This window comes from Aotus nancymaae, unplaced genomic scaffold (genome assembly GCF_030222135.1).
Source record: "Aotus nancymaae isolate 86718 unplaced genomic scaffold, 86718_ANA_hifiasm-v0.15.2.pri h1tg000016l, whole genome shotgun sequence".
In the NCBI taxonomy this organism is placed as follows: domain Eukaryota; kingdom Metazoa; phylum Chordata; class Mammalia; order Primates; family Aotidae; genus Aotus; species Aotus nancymaae.
The window spans coordinates 64,935,181-64,951,912 of NW_026988428.1; the positions used below are offsets into that span (position 1 = coordinate 64,935,181).

Below are 16,732 nucleotides of genomic sequence, written 5' to 3' on the forward strand. Positions count from 1 at the left end.
TACACCTATCAAACGTAGATTAGGTCTTTTCACATAGTCCCATATTTCTTGTTGACTTTGTTCATTCCTTTTTACCCTGTTTTCTCTAATCTTGCCTTCTCGTTTTATTTCATTGAGTTGATCTTTGACCTCTGATATCCTTTCTTCTGCTTGGTCGATTCAGCTGTTGAAATTTGTGTATGCTTCACGAAGTTCTCGTGTTGTATTTTTCAACTCCATCAATTCACTTATATTCCTCTCTAAGTTGTCTATTCTCTTTATCATTTTGTCAAATCTTTTTTCAAGGTTCTTAGTTTCTTTGCATTGGGTTAGAACATGTTCTTTTAGCTCATGCAAGTTTCTTATTACCCACCTTCTGAAGCCTGATTCTGTCATTTCATCACACTCATTCTCCATCCAGTCTTGTTCCCTTGCTGGGGAGGAGTTGTGATCCCTTGTAGGAGGAGAAGTGTTCTGGTTTTGGGCATTTTCAGCCTTTTTTGTGCTGGTTTCTTCCTATCTTTGTGTATTTATCCACCTGTCATCTTTGTAGTTGCTGACTTTCTGATTGGGTCTCTGAGTGGACGTCCTGTTTGTTGATGATGAAGTTATTTCCGTTTTCTTAGTTTTCCTTCTAACAGTCTGGCCCCTGTGCTCTAGGACTGCTGAGGTCCACTCCAGGCTCTGCTTGCCTGGGGATCACCTGCAGCAGCTGCAGAACAGTAAGGGTTGCTACCAGTTTCTTCTGCTTTGTCCCAGAAGGATATCTGCCAAATGTCAGTCTGAGCTTTATTTTATGAGTTGACTCTTTGGATATACGGGGGTCAGGGAGATGCTTGAGGAGACAGCCTGTCCTTTATAGGAGCTCAAGTGCTGAGCTGTGAGCTCCATTGTTCATTCAGAGCTGCTGGGCAGGTATGTTTAAGTCTGCTGCAGCAGAACTCATAAACCCCTTTTTTTCCCACGTGTTCTGTCCCGGGGAGTTAGGGCTTTATTTATGAGTTTCCATTGTGCTGCTGCCTTTTTTTAGCGCTGCCCTGCCCAGCAAGGAGGCAGCCTAGTCACTGTCTGCCTACAGAGGCTTTGCTGAGCTGCTGTGGGCTCCGCCCAGCTGCCATGTGAACTTCTCTGCAGTCCTGTTTATATGGGTGTAGTTAGAACTGCCTCTGCAATGGTGGCCCACCTCTGTAATGATGGACTCTCCCTGTAATGGTGGGTTGCCTTGGCAATGGCAGGATGCCTCAGCAATGGCGGCCTGCCTCCATAGTGGTGGAGTGCCTCGGTAATGGCAGACGCCCCTCCCCCACAGAGCTGGACCGTCCCGGGTTCAGCTGTGCTTGCTGTGAAACTCTCAACCCAGAGCGTTTCCAATTGCTGGGTTTTTTTTTTTTTGTAGGGGTGGAACCAGCCAAGCCTGATCACCTGGCTCCCTGCCTCAGAGCCTTTTTTTTTCTTTTAGTTGAACTGTTGACTCTCTGCCAGGTGTTCCAGTCACCTGTTGAAAAGGTGCCGGGATCTGTGTGATTTCCTGTGCAGCAACCCACTGCGCTGGCTGAAACAGCAGCGCTGAGATTCGTGGCTTTTTTTTTTTGCCTGGGAATCTCCTGGCCTGGCTCCCTGTTTCAGTTCCCTTTTTTTTTTAATCAGATGAATGAGCAACTCTGCCTTCCTGGAGCTCCCCTTGCTGGCTAACAGGGGACCCAGTCCTGTTTACTCTGCACCGAGAACCACTGCACCGGGATGCTGGCAAAACAGCCGCGCCGGCCAAAACAGCTGCGCTGGTGACCCATGGGGCTTCTCTGCCTGGGAATCTCCTAGTCTGTGGGCAATAAAAATCCCTCTGGAAATGTGGTGTCCACTCACCCTCTGCACTTTCACTGGGAGCTGCAATCCTGAGCTTCTCCTAACCGGCCATCTTGGATCTTCCCTGTTAATCAGTTTTATACCTAACATGTCACCCTAACCCTAACATGTTTTTGTTTATTTGTTTAATTGTATGTAAATATCTTAGCTTTTTATATGTTCTTTGAATTGGTAATAACAGCCTACTGGTTATTTCTTTGATATGTGTGTTCTTTTTATATTTGCCTAAGAATCATGGCTTCATCTTTTAAAATTATGTTTTTATCTATAATTTGTCAAAACAGAAAATTACCATGGTTGGCCAGGTGCTGTGGCTGTAATCCCAGCACTTTGGGAGGCCAAGGTCGGTGGATCACCTGAGGTCAAGAGTTCAACACCAGCCTGGTCAACATGGTGAAATCCCATCTCTACTAAAAATACGGAACTAGCCAAGGGTGGTGGTACGTGCCTGTATTCCCAGTTATTCAGAGCACTGAGGCAGGAGAATTTCTTGAACCCGGGAGGTGGAAGTTGCAGTCAGCCGAGTTTGCGACCATTGCACTCCAGCCTGGGCAACAAGAGTGAAAGTCTGTCTCAAAAAAAAAAAAAAGAAAGAAAAAAGTTACCACAGTTCATAACACTTATCTATGAGCCCAATATGAATTATAAAATATTTTATAGGAAAGTGCTCTTTAACTTACACACTTTGATAAAGGCGTTCCCTTTTATTTTCAATGTTTTGGTTTTTTATGCCTGCTACAAAGAGGCAACTTAATTTTGCATTAAGCTGCTCAGTAATCTGGAAAGAGTATTTTGGGACAAGTGTTAATTCAAGTGTACTGATGATGAAAGTCTTTTGTTAATATATTAACAGACTTTGAGTAATCAGAGATCATTTACTGGACATGACAAGTTTCATCCTGTCTAATTAAGTACACATTAAATCTTGGCACAGATTTTCTTAGGCAAAACTTTGCTCAACAACAACTTGAATCCATACAGAACCCTTGCCTTTAGTATCTTGAATATTCTTTGTTATTGCATTAATTCACATTCCTAAATTTTACAATGTGCCTGAGACTAAGTGAAATGCATAAAGATATTTCTCACATTATTGCTGTTTAAGTGACTTATTATGTTTTAAAAATTCTTGGCCAGGCACGGTGGCTCACACCTGTAATCCCAGCACTTCGGGAGGCCAAGGCAGGTGGATAACAAGGTCAAGAGATCGAGACCATCCTGGCCAACATGGTGAAACCCCGTCTCTACTGAAAATATGAAAAATTAGCCAAGTGTGGTGGTGCATGCCTGTAGACCCAGGACTCTGGAGGCTGAGACAGGATAATTGCTTGAAACCATAAAATGGAAGTCGCAGTGAGCCAGGATCCCACCACAGCACTCTAGCCTGGCGATGGAGCCAGACTCAGTCTCAAAAAAAAAAAAAAAAAAAAAAAAAAAAAATTCTTATGAAACGTCTTTACCAATGCTTCTACTTTGCATTAAATAATAATCAAACATCCCTTTGTGAGTATGTGAGACAGATTAATAAATCAACCCTTCACCCAGACATTCATGCATAGATTTGCTTTTTTATTATAAACCATCTTTTAATTTTTCTTGTTACCACAGAAATGAACAAGAAAGTTGTTCCTGGAGAACTTTAAGAACACAGAGATTTGTCTTTTGTGAGATTAGCTCTAAGCATAACAGAGGGCTAGAAATGGAAAACTGAACCTCGCATCTCAGATTTTCTTATTTATTTATTTTTTAAAATAGAGATGAGTTCTAATTATGTTGCCCTGGTTGGTCTCCAACTCCTGGGCTTGAGCAGTCCTCTACCCTCAGCCTCTTGAGTAGCTGGGACTATAATTGTGAGCCACTGCACTGGGCCAGATTTTAATATTTGTTGGCTTGTTTTAAATTACAGAATACATTTTCATTGTGAAATTAAACTTTGTGGAAATATGTAAAACATGTTTTCTTCCTCCACTCAACCATTTGGATCTGCTTAAAAAACAATTAAAAATTTGCTAAGTAAACTTGGCCAATGAATGAAAAGACATTATTTTAATTGGAGATTATAATAATTTTTTAGGACTGCCATAACAGAATACTGCAAAGTGGGCGGCTTACCACAACATAAATTCATTCTCTCTTGGTTCTGGAGGGTCGCAGTGCAAAATCAAGGTATTGGTAGGATCATGATCCCACTGAACGCTCTAAGAGAGAATCTGCTCCATGCCTTTCTCTTAGCTTCTGATGTTGTCAGCAGTCCTTGGTGTTCCTGTGTTTGTCTCCATCATCACACAGAGTTTTCCTTGTGTCTGTCTGCGTCACCTTTCCTCTGTACACATATCATTTCTTCTGATAGGACACCAGTCTTACAGGGTTAAGGACCCACACTACTCCAGTATGACTTTATCTTAACTTACATCTCAATTGCATCTGCACGGATGCTATTTCCAAGTAAAGTCACATTCACAAATACCAGGGGTTAGGATTTCAACATATATTTTTGGGGGACACAACTGACACTGTAACAAATATCATTTGTATTTACCTTTCTGATAATTGTTAACAGTTTCTTTTGCAAGATAGAGGCCATGATTTCCCACTTAAACCTCACTGAATATGAAATGCACTTTTAAACAAGTTTTGCTCTCAGTCCCAATAAATAACCAAATGTGTTTCCTTCTCATTAGTTTGACTTTGGAAAAATATAAAAATCTTATTCCTTAAAGTGTTTGTGAAACATTAAACAACTCAAACCAGGTTTGGGTCAAAATGATTTTTCTAGCTCATTTTTCCTCCTAGTGTGTGCTGACACTTGAATGTTACCCATTTCTCCTCTAACTTTCTACCTACAGAAATAGGCTCACTCAGGCACTGACACGCTCAATCACTCCTTTGTTTTAATGAGTGCCCACAACTTCCCAGCACTGTGTTGGGTGAACAGGCTGCACAGATATGATTAAGATACAGGTTTGGCTTTCAAAGAGATATGAGTATGTGGACGAGAGTAAAGTAAATCATTTTCAAAGTGTAGAATTGTGTAAATGTGGAATAGAGGTATGTCTCCTAAATCATTTCGTTAAGCATGAAGAAGAGAGCTCAGCTCTGCACAAATGGGTTGTGAACCTGGGATTCAGGAAAAACTTGCTTTCTTCTTCTTGCCATTGCCTGGAAGATGACCATTCATAAGGCAAATCAGAACTATTCTCTTGCGTAAAACCTTCCAATGACATCGATCAGCAAATGAGCAATACTGTTCTAGTTTTTCACTATCCTGTGAAAAATCTTTTAATTTGTCTCATGTACACATTTATTTTTTCAACGTATCCTACAATATATGTCCATGAAGCTAATCTTTAACTTTGTAGTTGAGTCCAAAGTTAGAAATTAAGTCAGAGTTAGAATTTGCTTCATGTAAATTGAGTAAATAAATATAAAATGAATCTGAATAGGGAAGATTAAATGCAAAAAAATTGACACTCGGGACAATTATAAATTCATTCATATATTCAATCAAATTCCAAAGAAGACATAATTGACTATGGGGATAATGAACTTAAAAGATTCTAGAGTTTTAACTTGAACAAATAATGATCTTCATAATTCTGTTAGTCCATTCTTGCATCGCTATAAAGAAATACCTGAGATTGGGTGATTTATCAAGAAAAGAGGTTTCATTGGCTCACAGTTCTGCAGGCTGTACAGGAAGCATGATGCTGGCCTCTGCTAGGATTCTTGAGAGGAGAGGCCTCAGGAAACTTACAATTATGGCAGAAGGCTGAAAGGGAGCCAGGCTTCTAACATGATGAGCAAGGTGTGCAGGAGGTGCTACACACTTTTACATAACCAGAACTGGCAGAACTCTATCATGAGAACAACAGCAAGGGGATGGTGCTAAACCATCAATGAAGGATTCACCCCCATGATCTAATCACCTTCCACCAGACCCCACCTCCAATTCTGAGGATTACAATTCAACACGAGATTTGGTAGGGACACAAATCAGTAATACAAAGAAAAAGTGAAAACAGAGAAATGAAAATACATCAGCCATAGCAGTTATTAAAGCATTTTATTAAGCTACAGTAATTCAAATATTTTAATCCTTATGAAAGAACAGACCAGGTACTCAATGGACTAGAATAGACCATTCAGAAACTAGCCTTAGTATACATGATAATTTATTATGTGATAAAGGAGGCATTGTTTATTTTATTTATTTATTTATTTATTTATTTATTTTGAGACAGAGTCTCACTATGTCGCCAGCTGCCAGGCTGGAGTGCAGTGGCGCAATCTCAGCTCACTGCAACCTCCACATCTCTTCTTCAAGCAATTCTCCTGACTCAGCCTCCCGAGTAGCTGGGATTACAGGCACACACCACCACACCCAGCTAATTTTTGTATTTTTAGTAGAGACGGGGTTTTACCACGTTGGCCAGGATGGTCTCAATCTCTTGACCTCGTGATCCGCCCACCTCAGCCTCCCAAAGTGCTGAGATTACAGGCGTGAGCCACCACACCTGGTCCTTTCTTTTTTTTTTTTTTATTAGCAGGAAAAGATTGAATTGGTTAATCAGTGTTAATAGGACCATTAGAAAGCCACATGGAAAAAAAGTCAATTTAAATACTCACTTACTCACCACCCAATAAACAAGAAAATAATTTGAGATGGAATTAAATCCAAAAATCGGAAGCAGGATTTTGCTTCCACACATGCAGGATTTCATCACCACAAAAACTCTTTAATGCTACCCACTTACAGTCACACCCATAAAAGAAATCATACAGACTGTGACCTTTTGGGATTGGCTTTTTTTTCCCCATGCAGCCTAACGCTTCTGAGACGCACTCAAGTCGTTGTGTATGTCAGTCGTCTGTTCCTCTTCACTGTCCAGCAGAACTAGTTGTAAGGATGAGCCACAGACTGCCAAACCGTTCATCTGTCATGGACTTATAGTTGTTTCCAATGTTTGGAAAAACCATTTTCTTTTTCCTTTTTGTGGGTTAGTTGACATTTTTTTGATTTCCACTTTAATTCATCTGTAGCATTTTTGAGTGTACCTCTTTGTATAGCTTTTTTGCTATTTAATAAATGCTATGGAGAATAGATACATATTCAAGAAAGGGAATATGATATTGATAAAGAACAAAAGAAAAGCTAGAGTTATAAATGCCATAAATTTATTCAACATACAAATTTTATATATTTCCAATGATCTTCCCTTCTTTCTCTTACTGTCCTCTCTCGGTAAGTCTGTTCTTCATTTCTGAAGAAGTTCATCTGATGAGATCCATAAGTTCCTGTTTTCAAGCATTTCCTTGTTGAGATTCTAAATAGTAAAAGAAAAGGGAGAAATATTAGGAAAATTCTGTGACCTATTCAAGAATAATTCTTTATATTTCAATTATAAATATTTGAACTTAGTAACTTTTAATGATAGGGATGTTCTCCGTTTTTTCATATTTAAAAATAGAGAAGCAAAGGTTTCATGGCAAATTCTGTGTCAAAGATGAACACTGTCAATCAGCCTAAAGGAAGGTCTTATAGATCACACCTTTCATGCTGTGCTATATGCATAATTACAGTGACAAATTTCTTGACTTTAACTAGTGTACACTTAGAAATATCCTAGAAAGGCTATTGGTGTGAATTTATCACCACTGGGTATAGAATGGAAACTACATATTAGATAATTTAGTTTTTATATGTGGCAAATTCTTGGATTCATCTTCAAACAAGTCATCGAAGACACCAGTAATTCTGTTTAACTTGCATTTTTTTTCTGAGAAATTCTATAATACATTTGATATAGTTCAATTTGTATATGGTACATCAGGGGATTTTAGGATTTGGAAAGAATACATTCATCACAAGAAGCAGCCGTATGCGGAGAATTGAGATGCTTATTTATTTTGAAGTTGGGATTAGACTTTACTGTTTAACTGAAACGCTTATTTAGTTTCTTTCAACTGGAGTTACATTGAACCATTTATACTTTACCAGCACTGCAAGGGGCATTGTATTCTTCAAAGGTGAATTCATCTGAAACACAGAAATTATTGGACAGAACGAGTGAAGACATTCAGGCATAAGCACCTAAGATGTGAATCGTAAATAAACTGTGTAAGCTAAGAAAGTAGAAAGCCTCACTATAGAGCCAATAAAAATGGCTTCTCTGTTAAGCTGTTTGGGATTGGTGGGAGGAAACTAAAGAAAATCTGGCTTGGGAACAGAATTGAGAGGCAGGTGCGCAGGTGGTGTGCCTGAGTGTAGTTACAGGACTCTGTAGATACTGCCTTTTCACAGCTGCGCTTTTCTCATTGGAATTGCACCTTCCTCTATGAACCTTTCCTTAATGAAAGAAGAAAAGTTTTAGCACTACCATCGCGCTACAATGCTGGTATTTTCTAGCTCAAAGCCATGAGTAAATGAAAATATTTCCTGCTATATTACAAAGTTCTCCAAATTGTGTGAGCCTAATCGAAGCACAAGTCAAAAACAGATTTAATTTTAGATCTCATGTCGCACATCAACACTGAGACATGTTTTTTCAGTTATTGTACTCTTCTTATCTCTTTGGAATAATTCAGCCCAGGACAAACAACTTTATAGGGAACTGTAGACAGAATGGACCCTCTCATTGCCTTATGGTCAATTCATAAGAATGACTCTAAGACTTGTTTGCAGCAGACATGAGAGGTTGATATACAAGAACATGATTATCCAGTGCCCACAAACTCACTTTTTTCCCCAGTGAAAGATTGTGAAGCTTTGCATTAGTTAAGGTAATCCTTTACTAAGTTAGTAGTTTGTTTGTTTGTTTGTTTTTTCATTTCAAAGCTCAGCATGTCTGAATCTCACTCACCTGTCTCATAATAATCATAGGCTTTTACCATAGCTGGTTTTAAATTCTTCACTTGGATGTCTTGTTCCACCAAGAAGGAAAAATGCCAGTTTTGATTTGTTAGCTGGAGAGACAGGAAAACAATTGAAATCAAAGATTAACTTAGTTGTTAGTTACTGTCCTCTCCTCATAAGATATTATCAAACCCTGTAGTTATGCTATGCATCTGTACCAAAACCTGTGAAAAGAAAGCAGAATTCTGGAATCTGCATAACATACTCAATGATAGATAAAAAAAGGACAAAAGAGACAATTTCGTGGACAGCCAAATGCAATAAATCAAGCCTGTTGACAGTCCACGTTTCATTTCTTTTTATAGCCACTTTGTCCTCTCTCACTTGTATATGTGAACAGCACTATTTGGAATCTGTTATGGTTTGTTAGAACTTCTAGGTGTTATTCCAGATCTAGCAGAGTCACAGAAAGTCTTACCTTTTCAAAGTAGATTAGGACATGGTTGGTGCTCACTTCAGTCCTCTGAATCTGGGGCTGTGTCTGGAGCTGTTGATCAAGAGGATAAGCCAGAAATATGGAATGAGAAAATTTTATACTGGCAGCAGTTTTCAGGTATTCATGATCTAAACAGCTTCTCGGACATCCAAATGGATAATTTTTATTTCTTCAAGAATAATAATGATAACAATAGTAATACTTATCGAACTTATATTCTCTATATATGCTATAAGTATATATGCAGATACATATGTGATATATATATGCATGTATACACACATATATCCTTTTCTCTTCTTATATATATCTGGAAAATAATTCAATACCATTCCACATAACTAGGTGTCTTGGGCCTGTTGGAACATTATTTATCGTGTTTCTGACTTATGCCTACACTTGACACCATATAACCAAGACACCCTATTAATATGATAGAGATGCCTACTAGAGAAGCAATTTTGAGGGAAAACACCTCTTGAAAAGTCCATCAATAAAGTCAAATTGACAACGATAAATGCCAGCATTTATCATGACTTTACTATTTGCAAGGGATCCAGGGATTACCTGTTTAACTGATTGTTTTATAGGAATGAAGCCTGATACCATCTTCACATCAACAATGACCATGTTGGAGCTGGGTCGGTCCCCAGTATAACTATAAAATCAAAGCATAGGAATGAGGGATTCAAACAAAATTTTTTGGGATTCATTCAAGACAAACTCTCTTTACCTTTTATTTCTAACACTAAGTTACTACATCTGCTGTATCTGTTTCTGTTACGGTTGTTTGGAAAAACCATCACTTTAAGCTCACACTCATCAGATATTGCAATATCATATTCTTAATGTGAAGGCTTTTCCAGAAAATTTTCTTGTTAATAAACACTGCAAGAATTCCATATTCATTATGTGTGGCTTAGTGGAGTTTCCCCACATAAGAAAATCAATTTCTCCATACTCTATTAGGTTGGTGCAAAAGGTCTGGTCATGATCTAGGAGTTACCTAATGTTGATGTGAATCTGGAACTTTCTGTGAGCATCCGCTCCATCACAATTCGTGGGGAGAGTATTAACCTGCAGAGCGAAGGGTTCTTTGTCTTTTTTCTTGGGTAGGATGTTATATCTCAGGGATATCTAAAACAAATGAAAAAAATCCTTCATTTTTTACACTCAAATTGTCTCATAATCTGTTCCAGATAATTCATACCTTCCCTTAACACACATTTCTTTTTCTTGTTCTGAAATTCAATTATAACTCTTGAGACTTTCTCTCCCATTTGCAGCATATCCTAAATCCCAGAGTCTCACCTGGAGGTACACACACCCTGACCCTGACACGGTTGTGGTGTACTCCCCTGGAACCTTTGGCAACTGGACCTTCTGCAGCAGCAGGCAGTTGGCATCATCCACTTGGAAGTCTTTAGAGAAGCCTTCGCTAAAGTAACCTTTGACAGTAACCAAAGCTGCTTTCTCACTGTTGGTGAAAGTTGCTGTTCCATATTTGGAGAGGGCTTGAAGAGCCACCACTGTGTCCTGAAAAAATAATGGGTATAGAAATCACAGGTGAGGAAAGTAACAAACCCACACTGGATGTAAACCAGAACTACACTTATTTTTCAGAATTATTTAGTCACAAACACAGTCGACTAACTCGATTTCAATTCAGTTCAATCTGGTTAGTAATGACAAACTATTCTAGGTACTTTGAAGGTAAATTTATACAAAGTTCAGCTAGTTTTTTATAGCATTCAGCTAGATTTATACATCATTCAGCTAGTTTACAATATACATATGGAGATAAGACTCAGATATTTGACACAAGCCCAGGCTATTTCATTTATGTAACAATTTATACATTTATGTAACAATATTTGTTATAAAAGTTCAGAAAAGAGAGAAGAAAATATGGATTAGAACAGTAAGAGAAGACTGAAGAAGGTGAGAAATAGGATTATCTCTGAATAATGAGCAGGGTTTATGTAGACAGAAGAGAGGCATCAGGGTGGGGAATGCTCTATGCGAAGTCATGTAAACTGCAGTGAGCCAATTCTGGAAAAAGCAAAGGGATCCGCCTCATCAGGTTGGTGCACTCATGTTTACCGGGGGGAGAAAATATTTTGGATAAAATACTAGGTAATTTTAGGCTTTGGGTGAAAAAGAAGATTTATTTTCTAAGGGAAGTAATCCCATGAAGACATTGGTTTGTCAAGACAAACCTACCTGCGTGGCTGGGGGTCCACTAGAGAGTTAAGAGAGGAGGGAATATAAAGAGGACAGAGCAGTAATCCATTTATAAGATAGTAAGACTGAAACTTGTCTGCCAATGGAGGGATGGAGAAAGTGTGAATTAGAAATACGATGTATTCCATTAGTCAACTCCCAGGAGATGCTTATGTCTTCATATTTGTTAATAAATTTATGTTTCCTTCTAGAGTCTTCCCACAGACCTGAGTGGAGGAGAAGCCCCCATGGGGGTTTTGCTGCTTGGTAATCCACTTCACAATACGTGATGCCACAGACAGGTCCTCTGAAGATGGGGCAGGCTGGACAGTAACATAGGCAAGGAGCACATAAGATGCCATCTCCACTTCCACAGAGGGAGCCCGGAATTGAGAATAGAGTGTCTCAGCTTCCTGAAGTTTCCCAGGATGTTGCCAGTGGATTGAATCCTCTTTGACATGGAAAAGGGTAGAATTTTAACTTAAAGAATGGTTTCAAAATCTAGTCCATGAGTGATGATTATCATTATAGTTCACCTAATAAATTGACCTTTCATTTTAATGAAGTGAAAGCATTAGTCACCATCAAATAAATCTTTATCAAGAAAGTAAAGTTCCAGAGAATAACATTGAGCCTGTGTGTCTGTTACATGTATGTGATATTAGAAGCTGGGACTGTATAGAGTCTATACTGTGTAGATTACTAAAATGATCCATGCTATCTAAATAATTCCAGTCTTAGATCAATGATAATTATTCTCACTGTCACTAAATTAAGGTAGCATGATAGGCCTGAGCTCAGTAGAGGTATCCTCCCTTCTTCTGGTCACTGGTGGTTGTTAGAAGTAAACTTTGCAGTAGCAGCTCTTACCTTCTTTCACGGCCTCTCTGTTTAATGATTCAAGCAGCTCTCTTCGCTTGACCTGGTTTCCTGCTAGGGCAAAGGCATAAGCCAATAATGCTTTGGTATAGACAAGACTTCCTTGGGCCTCTGAGGTGGATCTCCAGGCCGTTTCAAGGCAGAACAGGGCCCTACTGACCCTTGGGCTCTATGAAGAAGATGAAAGGCTGTTGTTAAATAGCAGAACCAGGTGAATGAGCTTCCCCAGGCTAACTGTAGATTAAAAACCCTAATGTGCCTGTGTAACCTCACAGTTCTGACCAGAGAGGAGTTTCCTCTGCTGCTTCCAAAAGGATCTGGTCCTTTATATTCCAGTGAAATATACCAAAATTAAATTCCATAAAAATCACAATTAATTTGCCTCAGGGATCCATCACATCATAATTTTGCTTTTTACATGTGTGAAGGTGGTACAGGGGGTGTGTGTGAACATACTGTGGCAGGCAGTCTCATCTCCAGCATAGCAATGGTGATGTAGGCAGAGAGTGTCACCTCATCGTCCACCCCACCCTGTAGGGATCAGAGGCAGAGAGACTCAAACACTTCAACAGTCATGAGGCAGCATCTGCTAAAACTTCTTTTCCCTTTGACATCTTCACTAGACGGTTTCTTGTCTTGTGCTAGAATGTTGATTTTCTCCCCTTCCTCCTCTACCCTAAAATTCTCACTTTTTTTTTTTTTGAAACAGAGTCTCACTCTGTTGCCAGGCACCAGACTGGAGTGCAGTGGCACAATCTTGGCTCACTGCAATCTCCGCCTCCTGGGTTGAAGCAATTCTCCTGCCTGAGTCTCCTGAGTAGCTGAGACTACAGGTGCACGCCACCATGCCCAGCTAATTTTTGTATTTTTAGTAGAGACGGGGTTTCACCATGTTGACCAGGATGGTTTCGATCTCTTGACCTCGTGATCTGCCCGCCTCGGCCTCCCAAAGTGCTGGGATTACAGGCGTGAGCCACCACGCCCGGCCCTCACTTTTTATAATGTGTTCGACTTTGGAGTTTTTTTGAACACTATTTTTATTTAATATAAAACTACTAAGGTACTGCTAGATTGCAGCAGATTTAGAGTCCACCATTCTTCCTGAAATCTATGTCACTAAGACAGGAGGACTCAATTCAGACATCATTTCCTCCCACATATCACTATCTTCAGGGACCAGAACAAAAATAGAGAAGGCATCACCATAATAGCATTGTTCAGCAGTGATCCAGAGCGTTGGAAACAGCCATTTTCCTTTTGTCTCTCTGAGAGCCACATGAAGGCATCCCTGAGGTGTGAGTCATCCACAAAGATGTACGATCGGGCTTGAGTAAAGGACTTGAGCACAAATGCAGTGAGCCTGTCCAGCAAAACAGAGACGCAGACATGAGGACCACCTCATTTCCACAGCTGACTTTGTCTACTGCCTCCAGACACTGTTCTTCACAATTAAGCAGAGAAGATCACTGGCAGGAATTGATGGGGAAATAGTATATAAGAGCTGAATATACTCTAGTCCAGCAAACATCTCAAAATCTTTTATTACCTCTCAACTTTATTGGTTTCTCCGAGTTAATGCTTTTTAAATTTTTTGTTATGGATCATTTGTCGGAGCCTCCAAGCCTCCCCACCATCAAAACTGCATTTCCAGAATGACCTGTTCTGATTTTCCTGCTTCACAGCCTCCTTCTGTCCTCTCCCTTCTCTCCTTCTTTAATGCAGAGTGTAGAAGCTTCTTCCTCTGTCATTTTATAGAATGACATTTTCTGCCTTATATTTCCATTTAGAAGATTCTTATTTCACTACTTTCAGCTGTGTTAACACAGCAGGTAAGCTTTCAGAGACGTCATGTTGAGATTACCCAACAGGAATGATACATACAGCACATGTGTTATTTAAAGACTAACAATTTTCCACAAAAACTCCAGATATTAGAGAGTAGCTATTTCTAGAATCCTGGAATGTCATGGATCTAGAGAGAGGACAGGGAAAGAATAATCTTACCAAGTGTTTCCCTTGCTGCTACCATCATGGTCCCCAAAGGTGCTGTAGGAACCATCTATGTGCTTATAATTCAATTGCCTTTGGTACCCTGAAGAGGAAGTGTTCACAGATTTACTAAAATGGCAAAGACATTGGAGGATTATTAAGCTTTTTTTCTCAGTGCTGTTAGGAATAACAGGGTAACTAATATTTAATTAAAATTTCTCCCAACCCCCAGCAACAGGTTTGATGATACTATTGCATTTTCTACTTGTATATTGGGACATTTTATTGAAATTCACAACAATGGCTATCAATCTTAATGAAAGAGATGTTGATTTTAGTTCACCATAAAATGTCTAAGAGATTAACTAAGGCTCTTCCTTTTGAGGTAATCTCTCACCACTGATGAGGTAGTTGATGGCTTTGGCCTTGATCTCCTCTGTCAGCTGTCGTGTTGTACTCAGATAGTTCAGAACATAAATGTTGGGAACAAAAAGGACCATATTCTGCTCTCCACAACCATAGGGCATCTGGAGAAGGTTCTGAAGGTTTTGTACCACAGAGCCTAGTATATCACCTGTGGAATAAAAGTTGTAAAGAAATCAGAGATGGTTGGTATTGGGCTAGGAAAACAGATTGTTAGCTGACTGAGAGGCCAAATGACCTATATAGGGAAGGACAAGAAGACTTTAAAAAGTGAAAAAACAAGAAATATGGAGGAAAACAAAAGGTGAGAAAATAAAGTAGATGGTTCAAGGATGGAGAAAGCAGGGAAGAAACTGAATGGTAGGTGATCTATCTTTCCTCATGCTCCACGTGCCTGGTAAAACTCAATCACAACCGTTTTCAAATTGACTACGAAGCAATATCACCTAGTAAATTGCTTGAAGATGAGGGCCCAGAGAGGTGACCCTTTCCTTTTAGAGTATTTCAAGGCATAATATGTAGAACAATATCTATTCAACCCCCTTTCCAACTGTAACATAGTATAATCCCTAGCTTAGTGTTTTCTCTCAATTCAGTGCCTATTGTCAGAGACCTCATGAATCATGGTTGGTGGGGCCCATGCACTAGAATTATAGAGCTAGACAGCTGCTTCCCTCGGGCTGAAAGACTCACCCAAAACTGAATATGTTGCCCTGGGAGATCCTTCAACCACATTTGAAGGAACATTCAGTGACACCTTTTCAGATACTCCAGTATCTAATGAAAGACAAACACATGTAAAGGAGGGGAAAATGAGAGAAATGTTCTATTTTTGTCATGAATCCTTTTCCTCTCCATCATCTAGATCCAACCTTGTATTTTCCTTGGTCATTATATAACGTCTTCTTCTTCTTTTTTTTCTTTTTTTGAGATGAAGTCTCACTCTGTCGCCCAGGCTGGAGTGCAGTGGCACGATCTTGGCTCACTGCAACCTCTGCCTCCCAGATTCAGGCAACTCTCATGCCTCAGCCTCCTGAGTAGCTGGGATTACAGGCGTGTGCCACCAAGCCCAGCTAATTTTTTATTTTTAGTGGAGACGAGGTTTCACCATGTTGGTCAGGCTGGTCTCAAACTCCTGACCTCGTGATCCACCTGCCTCGGCCTCCCAAAGTGCTGGGATTACAGGCGTGAGCCACCACGCCTGGCCTTTTTTTTTTTTTTTTGAGACAGAGTCTCACTCTTGTCACCCAGGCTGAAGTATAGTGCCATGATCTCACTGCAACCTCTGCTTCCCGGGTTCAAATGATTCTTGTGCCTCAGTCACCTGAGTATCTGGGATTACAGGTATGTACTACCATGCCTGGCTAATTTTTGCATTTTTTGTAGAGAGGCAGTTGGCCCAGCTGGTCTTGAACTTCTGGCCTAAAGCGATTTGTCCACCTCCATCTCCCAACGTGCTGGAATTACAGCTGTGAGCCATCATGCCTGGCTCAGTTATTATATAATTTATTTGAAGCAATCCAAGTTTCCCTTAAAGCCGTGATTCATCTCTCAGTGAAGTTCATATTCATCACATACGTTTGTGCTAAATTTCTACAGCTTTTCTTCTAGGCAGATACTTAGGGTATACGCGTTTCCTTCTCTTCATGATTTATATTAATTTCTACTATTGTTAGTGCTTTTCAAGAATTACACTCCTTCCATTCATTTGTATTCAGTATATGCTAGGTACCAGGTTCTGTTTTAAGTACAATGCTACTGAAACTTTCAAAACAAATATCCTGGCCTCCTGGAGATTTCGTTTGTAGGGGAGGAGTAAGATGAAGAAGCAAGAGTATATTTAGTATGCTAGATGTTGGTAAGTGTTTTAGAGAAAATTAAAGCAGGGTAAATATTTCTATGGTGAGCTAGTAAAACAAGGCAGGTCAGGAAGTGCAGGATGTGGGGAGGAGCTCCCTATGGAAAACCTCATTGATAAAAATTCCTATATGAGCAGAGACTCTAAGTAAGTCAGGGAGCCCAGATTT

At 39.7% G+C, this 16,732-nt stretch overlaps 1 protein-coding gene across 1 annotated transcript in view; it reads right to left on the minus strand.

The window, feature by feature from the left end:
* Positions 1 to 6,362: 6,362 nt before the first annotated feature.
* Positions 6,363 to 16,732, minus strand: part of LOC105731139 (pregnancy zone protein-like) — a 51,935-nt gene continuing 41,565 nt past the window's right edge. The window contains exons 23-36 of the mRNA XM_064377478.1: positions 15,399 to 15,482; positions 14,680 to 14,856; positions 14,298 to 14,385; positions 13,497 to 13,653; positions 12,750 to 12,824; positions 12,285 to 12,462; positions 11,642 to 11,865; positions 10,503 to 10,727; positions 10,198 to 10,328; positions 9,759 to 9,849; positions 9,174 to 9,242; positions 8,703 to 8,805; positions 7,838 to 7,879; positions 6,363 to 7,166 (exon numbers count right to left, since the gene is read on the minus strand). Coding sequence (XP_064233548.1) covers positions 7,144 to 7,166; positions 7,838 to 7,879; positions 8,703 to 8,805; positions 9,174 to 9,242; positions 9,759 to 9,849; positions 10,198 to 10,328; positions 10,503 to 10,727; positions 11,642 to 11,865; positions 12,285 to 12,462; positions 12,750 to 12,824; positions 13,497 to 13,653; positions 14,298 to 14,385; positions 14,680 to 14,856; positions 15,399 to 15,482 — 1,667 coding nt within the window. The 3' untranslated portion in view covers positions 6,363 to 7,143. The remainder of the gene's footprint in view (positions 7,167 to 7,837; positions 7,880 to 8,702; positions 8,806 to 9,173; positions 9,243 to 9,758; positions 9,850 to 10,197; positions 10,329 to 10,502; positions 10,728 to 11,641; positions 11,866 to 12,284; positions 12,463 to 12,749; positions 12,825 to 13,496; positions 13,654 to 14,297; positions 14,386 to 14,679; positions 14,857 to 15,398; positions 15,483 to 16,732) is intronic.